The sequence below is a fragment of the Lemur catta genome, chromosome 3 (assembly GCF_020740605.2).
Source record: "Lemur catta isolate mLemCat1 chromosome 3, mLemCat1.pri, whole genome shotgun sequence".
Taxonomy (NCBI): domain Eukaryota; kingdom Metazoa; phylum Chordata; class Mammalia; order Primates; family Lemuridae; genus Lemur; species Lemur catta.
Genome location: NC_059130.1, coordinates 76,434,907 through 76,446,948, shown reverse-complemented (window position 1 = coordinate 76,446,948; position 12,042 = coordinate 76,434,907). Strand labels below are relative to the sequence as shown.

The 12,042-nt window shown below is 40.6% G+C and overlaps 1 protein-coding gene across 2 annotated transcripts in view; it reads left to right on the top strand.

Moving 5' to 3' along the window:
- DNAJC6 (DnaJ heat shock protein family (Hsp40) member C6) overlaps positions 1-12,042 on the top strand; it is a 69,515-nt gene that overhangs the window by 35,261 nt on the left and 22,212 nt on the right. For both annotated transcript variants that reach the window (XM_045547823.1, XM_045547824.1), the window contains 8 exons: positions 738-871; positions 2,167-2,361; positions 3,262-3,379; positions 4,792-4,871; positions 5,788-5,981; positions 6,076-6,156; positions 8,652-9,086; positions 11,225-11,359. In XM_045547823.1, the coding sequence (XP_045403779.1) occupies positions 738-871; positions 2,167-2,361; positions 3,262-3,379; positions 4,792-4,871; positions 5,788-5,981; positions 6,076-6,156; positions 8,652-9,086; positions 11,225-11,359 (1,372 nt within the window). The remainder of the gene's footprint in view (positions 1-737; positions 872-2,166; positions 2,362-3,261; positions 3,380-4,791; positions 4,872-5,787; positions 5,982-6,075; positions 6,157-8,651; positions 9,087-11,224; positions 11,360-12,042) is intronic.

Below are 12,042 nucleotides of genomic sequence, written 5' to 3'. Positions count from 1 at the left end.
TTTTTTTTTTTTTTTGAGACAGGGTCTTACTCTGTTGCCCAGGCTGAAGTGCAGTGGCACAATCATAGCTCACTGCAACGTTGAACTCCTGAGCTCAAGTAATTCTCCTGCCTCGGCCTCCTGAGTAGCTAAGACTACAGACGTCCACCACCACAACTGGTTAATTTGTAAATTTTTTGTAGAGACAGGGTCTTGCTATGTTGCCCAGGCTGTTCTTGAACTTCTGGTCTCAAGTGATCCTTTTGCTTCAGCCTCTCAAAGTGCTGAGATTACAGGTGTGAGCCACTGCACCTGGCCTAACTTCTTTATTTTATATGAATCTAGGAGCATACTTTGAGAGAAATACATATATAGCATAGCCCAACAAGCAACATTTACCTTACATGTGAAGTCTTTACTTCCAGTCCTAAACGAGAAGACCTTGCCTATTATTTTTGGTGCTACAAGTCCCAAGTTACTTTGAAGATTACATTATTTTTCAGTAAATAGGTGCAAACCAAATTTTCAGGGCTTCTGAGGTTAGTATAGAGTCAATTTTATCCTAAGAATAAGTCTTTTCTTACTGCTTTATGATTTATATAGCTGGAAGAGATTTTGGTTTTCAAGTCAACCATTTTGAAGTAAAAGGCACCCCTACCTAGTTAAGAGGATTTCTCCTCTTTCTCTCTCAATTTCTCTCACTGGAGAATGGCCAATTTGATCATGTTCATGATGAGTTTATGCATTTTCTTTGAAAGGATGGACGGGCAGCATCGTCAATTCTGGTTGGTGCTATGTTCATTTTCTGTAATCTCTACTCTACTCCTGGCCCAGCGGTTCGATTGTTGTATGCAAAGCGACCAGGAATTGGACTTTCGCCTTCCCACAGGAGGTAAAGTAAGCTAGAAGCAGGGTAGACACAGATGTGGTCTAATTGCTGCCATGCACTGTTTGAAATCTGCCTTGTAGATGCTTTCATAACTTTCTTTTAATTTATCTGGCATTATCCTGAACCATGGAAAAAAATCGAATTGGATTAGGATGTTGAGTTTTTATAAAGTTTCATAAGCCCCCCAATATGAGAATCTATGATTTTAAAATTAGAAGGAAACTTTAAATAAAGAATACTTACGTCCACTTCCTTTGTTTTATAGGTGAGGAAACTGAGATTCAGACAGGTTGTGATTTGCCCTAGGTCTAAAAATACCTAATGGACACAGCCAGAACATCATCCTTCATCCCTAGCTCTAAGACCAGACTCTTTCTGTTTCACTACACAGATCTTTATTGAAACACAAGCAATAGATGGTTATACTTACCAATGATGTTCAGCCTGTGGTGGACACAAAAGGAATTTGAAGTACAAAACAACTGGAGCTCATGTTATTCTTGATGAAAATCTTTCAGTATTTAACTGTTCGTGATAGTGTAATGGATGCTCTGTTATCATAAAACTAAGTGAAAAAATGTGGTTCTTAAATTTTAGTCAAACTATACAACCGCTCCAGTGTTCAAAATAGGATCTCTTATTTCCAGTCTTCCTACACATTTTCAAATTAAGCATAATGACCTTTGAAGAAAGACTTAATTCCTAAAACTTCATAATCTCACTTGTTCACTTGTAAGACCTTTTAAGAGCCACCCCCCCCCCACCCCTGACCTCCGGGCATTTTGCTCAGGCTGGTCACGCTGGTCTTGAACTCCTGGTTTCAAGCAATCTTCCCTCTTCACCTTCCCAGTAGCTAGGATTATAGGTATGCCACCATGCTCAGCTCTTTTTCTTATTTCAATTGTATCTCTTTACTTTTTTGAATTAAAAGCATTTCTGATGAGAAAATTCTAAATTGTATCCAAAGCCAGGTTTTGGCTGATAAGTTTAATCTTCTAGATAAAATAGGAATAGATGTTCAAATATTGAGCTAATGTAAAGCTCCCATCAGCTTTTTGATTTAATAAATATGCTCACTATCGATTCTTTGGGGAGGTACAGCAACCTCAGTAGATAAAATCTTTCCTGAATTATTGGCTGCATTCTCTTTTGCTAGTCCATGTTTGAGAAATTAACAGAGTAAATTTTTATGGTAACTTAACAGTTTGTAAGGACAAACTTTTGCTATCTTCATCGCAAAGATTGCTTGCTTCTCCTGGTGTGATGGGCCTCAACAGAGTGGCAATCTTCTGTTTCAGATACCTGGGCTATATGTGTGACCTACTAGCGGACAAACCCTACCGCCCTCACTTCAAACCTCTCACAATTAAGTCAATCACTGTCAGTCCGATACCCTTTTTTAACAAACAGAGAAATGGATGTCGCCCTTACTGTGATGTACTGATTGGAGAAACCAAAATATATACAACCTGTACAGATTTTGAACGAATGAAGTAAGTCCTGATACTTTTCTTCACTTCCTCTTGTGCACTGCTCAATTCCTGTGTAACTTGGATGATCTTTCTCCTGCATCTTCATTGTTAAATGGCTGATATGTATTTAAAAAGTTCAATCTCATTGGTAATCAAAGAAAAGTACAACTAAATCAAGAGATGCCATGGCCCCTTTTAAAGTCTAATGGTAGTGTAGACTAAGGGACCAGCAGAAGCTATAATGAGAGGTCAGACAGTGGTGGGCATCAAAGGACCTGGTCATTAAAGAAGGAGGTTGTCTTGATGGGATTCGGGGAGGGTAGTGGCAGAGACAGTGATGAATCAGAGTAAGCAACTATGTAGATGGTGATGTAATGAAAGAAGGTATAGAATTCATAATAAAGAGCAAGTGCCAGTGGGAGTTTGTAGGGAGTGTGGAGAGAAAGGAGTGGGTGGTAATGCAAAATGAAATTAGTTTGGAACAGATTGAATTTGGGGATTGGTATTTAAGACCCTCACAGAGCATGACATTTCTATTTCTATACTGATCTCCATTGGATTTTGTTTGTTCTCTTTATCTCTGCTTTTACTATTAATTTAAGGTTAGGAAAAGGCACATAAACCAGGGCTAGATCCATGTGTGGAGAACAAGAGATTGGCAAAGCAGGGATGGGCAATTGCACTATTTGGAAGTCCAGGTGGATGCAAAGAGAGTGCCTAGTATCAGACCAGCTCCATCCCATTGCAGATCCAGTTGGCACAAGCTGCAGTCCTGTTTTTATGCAAGATAGGAAGTGGTTTCTGGGTCCAGGCCTGGGAAAACAGGTCCCTTGGCCAGAGCCACAGAGAACTCTACCTGTGTCTGTGTGATTGTACCAGATTGGACTCTCTTTCAATGTACGCTTTGGTCTCTGTTTAAAGAGAATACCGTGTCCAAGATGGAAAAATCTTCATTCCCTTGAACATCACTGTGCAAGGAGATGTGGTCGTTTCCATGTATCACTTGAGGTCAACCATTGGGAGCCGGCTGCAGGCTAAGGTATGGTTTCAGGAAGAATCGATGTAAACTCATCTGAGTCTTTAAAAGGAATATTTCTGAATCTTTTCTCCACATCTCTTTGGGCTTGAGTGACTTATGGTTTTAGAGTGAGAAAGAGCCTTTAAAGATTGCTCATGTTCATCTCCTTTATCTTACAGGAGAGGAAACTGAGGCTCAGAGAGGCTGTGACTTTCCCAAAGACCTTGGCATGATGATAACTGTGCCAGAGGTGGCAGCCTTTGAACTTTTAGCACACTGTGCTCTTTAGAAGCTGTGCCTTTCTTATAGTGTCCCACTTGGATCAGTGTAAGGGGAGAGATTTCTACTAAGGATGTAGAATTAAATGATTTTTTTTTCAATTTTTTTATTGAGATAAAATCCACGTAACATGAAAGTCACCCATTAAAGTAGTACAATGCAGTAGTTTTTAGTATATTCAGAGAGTTATGCAATCATCACCACTATCTAATTTCAGAACATTTTCATCACTCCTCTGTACCCATGAGCAGTCACTGCCCATTCCTCCTCCCCCATCCCCTGGCAACCACTAATCTATTTTCTATCTCTATGGATTTCTATCTCTATGGATTTGCTTATTTTGGGCATTTCATATAATGGAATCATACACTATGTAGTCATCTATAGCTGGCTTCTTTCACTTAGCATCATGTTTCTGAGGCTCATCATGTTATAGCATGTGTCAGTATGTTATGCCTTTATATGGCCAAATAGTATTCCATTGTATGTCTATATCACATTTTATTAATCTCTTCATCAGTTGGTGGACATTTGGACTATTGCCACTTTTTGGCTATTAGGAATAATGTTGTAAATAATTGCATTTTAATTCATCAGATATTTGCTAAATGTATGCTTTGTGCCAGCCATTGCCTAGGTGTTTAGGACTGACAAGAACAAAACTGTTTCTGCCTTTAAGAAATTCACACTTGCAAGCAAAGTTTACATAAGTACAAATATCCCCAATACCATATTAGAGGGAGGATGAGGTGCTATAATGGTAGTAGTTTGTTTTAGCCAGTGGTGACCCAGAAAGGCTGCAGAAAGGATATGACCTTTCACGGTGGGCTTTGAAGGATGGGTTCCTTGGGTTGGAGCAGGGTGTCCTGGGTAGAAGGAATGCAATGAATCAAAGTACGGCAACATGCAAGAATGTGGAAAAATGTGGGACATTAGCGGATGAGCGCATGGCTTGCCAAGGCAGAGTTCATGGAGAGGAGAGGCTGGAAATGAAGCTGAGCCTGTTCTAAGCAGAGAGGTTGTTTAATCTTCAGAGTAAACAAAGATTCAGATGTAGAAACAATTGAAGGAGCCTGGCTCCCAAAAATCTAATCTTTTGATCAGATTTCCTTTTCACTGATCAATCGTAACGTGCTTCTCTCACATATTTTTAGGTGACCAACACGCAGATATTCCAGCTTCAGTTTCATACTGGATTCATACCACTGGACACAACAGTTTTAAAGTTCACCAAGTAAGTACTGCTTGGGCCAAAAGTCGGTTTCAATCACGGCAGCTGTGACACACGGAGGCTGTGTGGCGCTGTGCTGCGGCATCCCCCAGAATCCCACGCTCCTGGACCACTGAATGTAGCTTAGCAGCTCAGAGAGGCTGGATATGCTTTAAATCTTTCAGCTGGGTGTGACTTGTCTTGAGAAATACAAACAGATCAAAGACTTCAGATAAAAGGGTCTAAAATTCCATGTAAGGAAACAAGTAAACAAAGAGGGAACAAAGTATTACCACTGTTGATCCTTTGCATCTGTGTGTCCCTTTGTGTTTCCCCGCAGGGTGGCAGAGCAATCAGTGGTGTGGGAGGAGCAGTGACCATCAGAGCGCATGCCTGGCCGTGGCTCTGAAGCAGGGTTCTGGAGGATCCTCTGCCAGACATTAGCCTACATCATATGTGGTCTAGGAACTCAGGGGGTGGCTGAAGCTGGGTGACAGGTGGGAGTTGCTGGGGCCAAGACAGGGGTAGAGATGTTCAAGGGCTCAAGGCGGTAGCTGTGGGCCTTTTTCACTATTTTAGCAACCAGTTGGGCCATGCCAGTGCATACTGGCCAACATATCAGCCCTGCTTTCTAGACTGCTTTTACATGTAGTGGTGTTCAAATTCTTTTTTTTTTTTTTAAAATTTCATTTTTATTTATTTCCTCCCTTCAAAATTCAACTTGACAAATTCTTTGAGCAGGGATTATTCTCCTCTTTCTTTAGATGAGGAATCTGAAGCTCAGAAAAGTCAAGTAACTTATCTGGTTCTGACTGAGTCTTCCTTAGAAATGTGCCTCAGAGTTAAACCTAAGAGTCAACCTATGATAGTTTTTGTGTGGAACATCATGCTGGTTCCATTATTTTTCACTGATCTTATTTTTTTTTAAATCCCTCTTTAGGCCAGAGTTAGATGCATGTGATGTACCAGAAAAATATCCTCAGCTATTTCAGGTGACACTGGATGTAGAACTACAGCCCCATGACAAAGTAATAGACTTAACCCCACCGTGGGAACATTACTGCACAAAAGATGTCAACCCCAGCATCCTCTTCTCTTCTCACCAGGAGCATCAGGATACGCTGGTCTTAGGAGGTATGAATTCTTTCAGGATGAAGTCTCTCTGTTATTCGTCACATTGACTTATTTCCTGTGTTTCATTGATGCTGCATGGCCTTTTGTCTTCCAGGACAGGCTCCAATAGATATCCCTCCAGACAACCCCAGGCATTTCGGGCAAGGCGGTTTCTTTGCCTCTCTCTGTTGGCAAGGTACTTACAAGCGTTTCTTTAAGTTATATGGTTTGATGATTAAATTATGTGGTTCTATAAAAATGGTTAGCCCTAGAATAAGCAGCCTAGAGCACAGCAGCAAATAGAAGTCATCCGAGTTGCTCCTTCCCACTCATTCCTTTTTCAAATCAGGCAACTTACCTACTTTCAACTCCACAGATGCTCTTCTACTGATGCAAAAGGCCATTTTAAGCTGAATTCTAGCTTCACTCTCTATGCTGTATTTTGGGTTACGTCTTTCCTGGATTGACAAATAAGTGTGATGTTTTCTAGGATTTCCTTTAGGCTGTTGACCATACAAAGAGATTCATAAAGGAGTCTATCTCTTGGCCTTAAAAAAATATTCTAAAAATATAATATTTAGCATTTGTTCCAGAGAGCTATAACCAGTAGCAGGGCAGAATGGAGCTTACTGTGGTGCAGGGCAGGCATATACTTGGCCTATATGTCTCTGCTACTTGCTCTAACAGCCATAGCAGAAATCAGGGCTTGATCACTGTATTATTTTCTCTCAAACCTAGAGATATTTTCAGAATTCTTCTCACTATAACACTTCCAGCTGCTACCATCAATAGACTGGCATTGGCATCCTAATCAGTACCCACTGGCCATCTTTGATTTAGAGTTGTCTGAGGTTACCTGCAAGGTTCAGTGTAAAATCGAGTAGTTGGGACTTTCTAAGTGAAAGAGGTGGAAAACTGGCTTTCGTGATGGTCTATTTGAAATCTCCTGATTGCCCGTCCTCCAATGTCTGAATATGAGACAGTATTCCTGTTGCCTACAGAAGTTTTCAGTGTTTGGTGAAAAAATTGTTCATAAAATTTCTTTGAATTGAAAGGCTTACTTTCATAATTTTCTTTTGAGAAATGGTTCTATCAACTTCTCAAACTTGAAAGACCCAGTGATACATAGACAACAGGGAGAGTTTTCAGCCCCCTCTTGGTTTTTCTTACCTTTTATCTTCCTCATAGTAAGGGCTTTTAATAAAACTTCACTCTTACCTCCCCACTGCCATTTTAATAAAAAATTTAGAAATGATTCCTATAGGCTCCATAATAGTTTTTTTTGTTTTGATACAGAGTCTTTCTCTGTTGCCCAGGCTGGAGGGCAGTGGCATGAACATAGCTCACTGTAGCCTTGAACTCCTGGGCTTGAGTGATCCTCCTGCCTCGGCCAACTGAGTAGCTAGGCACACCACCATGCCTGGTTAATTTTTTTTTGTAGAGACAAAGTCTTGCTATGTTGCCCAGGCTGGTCTTGACCACTTGGCCTCAAGCAGTTTTCCCGCTTCAGCCTCCCAAAGTGCTAAGGTATGAGCCACAGATGTGAGCCACAAAACCTGGCCTGAAATAGGCTTTAGCACAGATGGACAATCTCTTATCTGAATCTTTCAGAGCCAGATATGTTTAGGAATGTGGAATTTTTTGAGTTTTAGAAAGGTGATACAGTACACAAACTCTGTATTGCTTAATATCCTCAGTGGTATCTCAGACAACAACCTATAATCAAATATATTAATGTTTCTGCAGTGGAACATATAAATAATAACCCTGAGTGAGATAAATGAAGACTATAAGTATCTTCGTATCTGTTCTGGTCAGTTTTCTGCCAACTAAGTTTATGCCAAACTTAGGAAGTCCTTTCCCTTTCATAGCTTTTTGCATTTCAGAATTGAGAGCAAAGGATATGGGTCTGTACTTGGTTTGGAGTGTGGGTCTATCTGACATTCAATAACAAATTTTCATGGGAAGATCTGCCTCAAGGAGGGCCTAGGAAGTCACTCTTTCCCCATAAGAGGCTTCTTTCCTGCCACCCAATTTATGCTGAAAGTATCTCCTTGCAGGCTGGTGTAAGGACCTTCTGAAGCAGAGTCATTCTCTCCACCTACTAGGTGTGTGGTCATTTCTCCTCCAGACAGTGGGAGAAAGCCTTTTCTTTTGCCCGTAGGACACGTGGAGAAGTAAAGGACAGTGAGAAGTGTCAGCAAAGGTCTAGCAGATAATGCTTTTTCTAAAACCTGGCATAGTGCCTAAAAATACATAAGAAAAGTCAACATGTATGTACTACTTACTATTGATCTGAGCACTTTATAATATCATCTTATATAATTCTCAATAGGTATTGAGTTAGGTATTATTTATTACCCCATTTTGCTGATGAGGAAACCAAGACACAGAGAAATAAAGTAACTTGCCCAGTGTCACAGAGCCAGTGGAGCTGGAATTCAATCCCAGGCTGTCTGGCTCCAGAATTTCTAGTCTTTACCACTGTACTATACTGTGTCTCAGATGCTCAACAAATGATAATTGAATATAATGTGAAGTACGTCACTTTGTCCATTGATAAGGGTCTGAAAGCACTGTTTGCTCAGGGCTAGATCCTTCTGTCTTTTTCTGGAATTATATACCTATAACAAAACCCAACAATGCTGCGATCAGTAACTAAGCATTTATGGGCATATTGGCTTTCCTTAGACCAGAAATCGGAGAAGTCATTCTGCGAGGAGGACCACGCTGCCCTGGTGAATCAGGAAAGTGAGCAATCGGATGATGAACTTCTGACCCTCTCCAGTCCGCATGGCAATGCCAATGGTGACAAGCCTCGTGGGGTCAAGAAGCCCAGCAAAAAGCAGCAGGAGCCAGCTGCTCCTCCACCCCCTGAGGACGTGGACCTGCTGGGCCTAGAAGGGTCTGCAGTGAGTAAGAACTTCTCTCCACCAGCGGCTCCTCCCACCAATTCTGAACTACTGAGCGACCTGTTTGGGAGTGGAGGTGCGGCTGGTCCTGCCCCGGCTGGACAGGCAGGGGTTGAAGACGTGTTTCATGCTAGTGGACCTGCGTCCACCCAGTCAACCCCGCGCCGTTCTGCCCCCTCCGCCTCTGCGTCTCCAACCCTCAGAGTGGGAGAAGGTAATTCTTTCCATTTTGTACCGTACCTCTCAGTTTTGAATTTTAACCTTTGGGCTAAGCAGGTAGAATTGAATTTTCCTAATAAGCTAGACTTTTCTGGTTTCCATGAAAGTCCCTTAGAGGTATATGTCTTCATTTAAATAGAGATCACAAGAGAAATAAGGTAGTGTAAGACTGGATATTTGAGCTTCACACTCTTATTTTTTATTTCCTTCTTTTCATGACTTCAATCCCTGAGCTGCTTTACTTACTTCTGCTTAGAGATACAGATCAGTGAATTATTATTAGTAATAGCAGCTGATAATTATGGGGTACTTACTGTTTGCCAGACATGGAATTTAACACTAAACAGGATTTAATTTTTTAAAAAAACCCAATCAATAAGTGTGACTCTTATCCCCATTGTATAATTGTTTATATTTGAGGAAATGGGGGCTTAGAGTTAAATTAGTAGCGTAAGTGTCTACGGCTAGTAATTGGTGGGGCCAGAGTCCAAAACTAGGCCATTTGACTCCAGAGCTTTCCCTCAGTTTTCCTGTAATGCCTTCCTGGAATTGTAGTTTTCTGAATGCACTTTGGCTATGCAGAGAAGTGTTTCGTTATTTCAAAATATATTTAAGTGACTCATGCCATCAGCACAGCTGACTGAAACAGAGCAATTGGTACCAGACAAGGAGCTGGAGCCCCCTGGGGCTCAGTTAGTTTCACTCTGCTCGTTGCTGCAGACTCAACCCTTTCTATAACGGGCCATCCACAGTTTTTTCACATTTGCAAGCAAGACAGTGTAGCTGGGTAAGCAGAGATCCATTGCAGCTTCTAAAGAACCAACTCAAAACAGCTTCCCCTGGCCTACTGTCATTAACCAAGACAGCATCACATTAGGAAGAGTAAAAAGAAATATCTCAACTCTTCAGGCCTATAGTGTCGTGTAGGAAATTTTTCCTCCAAGCTAACCCTTCACTTCTCAAAAGGCTCTGGGCTGGTCTTGATTTATGATGGTTCAGCTGGAGGCATCCTTTATGCCAGTGGGGTTCAGAGCCAGAGTACAGGCGTTGAGGCTCAAGCTCCCCCATTAGTTATTGGTGAAGCCAGGATGTGAACTCCGTGCCCTGACTCCTGTGCCAAGGCTATTGTCTCTGTACTTCACTGCCTTCCATCCAGCTCACCAAAGTGACAAAAAGCTCTGTCAGAGGAAAAAATCCTCAAGATCCAAGACAGCGTAGTACTTGATGGCCATGTTTTAGGACTATGCACTTTGTATTACTGTCAGTTTCATTCATCACAGTCCCGTGCAGGTAGTTGTATTCCAGTGCCACAGCTAGCAGGAGCCTTAGACCTAACAGTTAATTCTGTGCCTCAAGGTACAGGCAGTGAAACTGAGGCCTAGATATATTGATTGACCTGTCCGAGAATAACCCAGAGGATTAGTGGCAGACCCTGGTGTAGAATGCAAGTATTCTGCCCCCCAAGAGGAAGTCTAAAGAATACCAAGTCTAGAGCTAAAGGCCTGGATTTGAATCCCAGGACCAACACTTAACTATCTGTGTACACTTACTGAAAAAAATCTTAATCTCCTCAGTTGTAAAATGGGGATAATTGTTACTTAAATTTTGAGCTCTGGTCTTATGCTATTGAATACTTTTAGTTATTGGAGAATGCCTCTAATTTAATATAAATTGATATTTATAATGTACTGTAAGTCATCGTGAGAAGGGATAAAGCTAATTAACAAATAAATCCCACTCTTAAAACCAGGTAGGATATGTGGTTTAATAAGTTTTCAGCTGTAACTTCACTGGCATAATGCTCTGCTAACATCTGCTGGGCAGCAGATTATCAATAGTTTTGTGTAGTGGCCGTGGTATTGACTGTGGTTCATCCGGCAGGTAAATCCAAACTACTCCCTTGTCCACAAAGATGGGATTATTCATGTGTGGTCAGAAATCCTTTGGGTCCATTATTAGCCCTGCAGGAAGTTTTAAGGCTAGGACAGGCCTGTGGAGCAGCCCAGGAAGCATGTATCATCCTGAGTTTTCAAGAATTTGGCCTAAGGCCAAGCAGTAGTGACAATTCTTTAATGTTTAGTGAATGAATGAACTCATAGGACAAATAAATACATTTTTCTGGTTGTTTTCTAGGTGCCACCTTTGACCCATTTGGAGGACCTTCTAAACCATCAGGTCAAGATTTGCTGGGTTCTTTTCTGAACACAGCCAGTGCTTCCAGCGACCCCTTTCTTCAGCCTACAAGAAGTCCTTCACCCACAGTGCACGGTAAGGAAGTATTTTATGTCGTGTTCAGTAAAACATAGTTTTCCACAAAGTGTCAGTAGGTGTTCAGATATAAGAGCATCCTGTGGATGCTTTTTTTTTTTTTTTTTGGAAAAGGCTACATTGTACATTTCCTTTTTGGAAATTAATAATTCATATGAAGGTAGTAAAAGCTTTGGAGTGTGTTACAAAAATAAGCCTGCTTAACTTTGTTTTATTTATTTATTTGTTTGTTTATTTGACTGTGGAATTCTTTTTTTGTGTTAGAGCTATATGAACAGAATCATAAATCACCATTGGTTGTAGGATGTATCCTTATTTTATGTATCAATAAGAAAGAAAAAAACACTTCCATTTTTAAATGATTAAAAGATACATCCTTGTTGGGAAAATCTTTGAAATGTGGAAAATATAGCTCTTAAGTTAATAAAATATATTCATATTCCACAAAATTAGAATTCCCCAGAACACAAAGTTTAGGATATAGTAGCCACTAGTCACAAGTGGCTGTTGAACACTTGAAATGTGGCTAGTCTGATTTGAGGCGCACTCCGAGTACAGAATACATAGAAGATTTCAAAACTTAATACAAAAAAAGAATGTAAGATATCTCATTAATATTCTTAATATTGTTAAAATAATATTTTGAAAATATTAGGTTAAATAAAATATGTTGTTAAAATTAA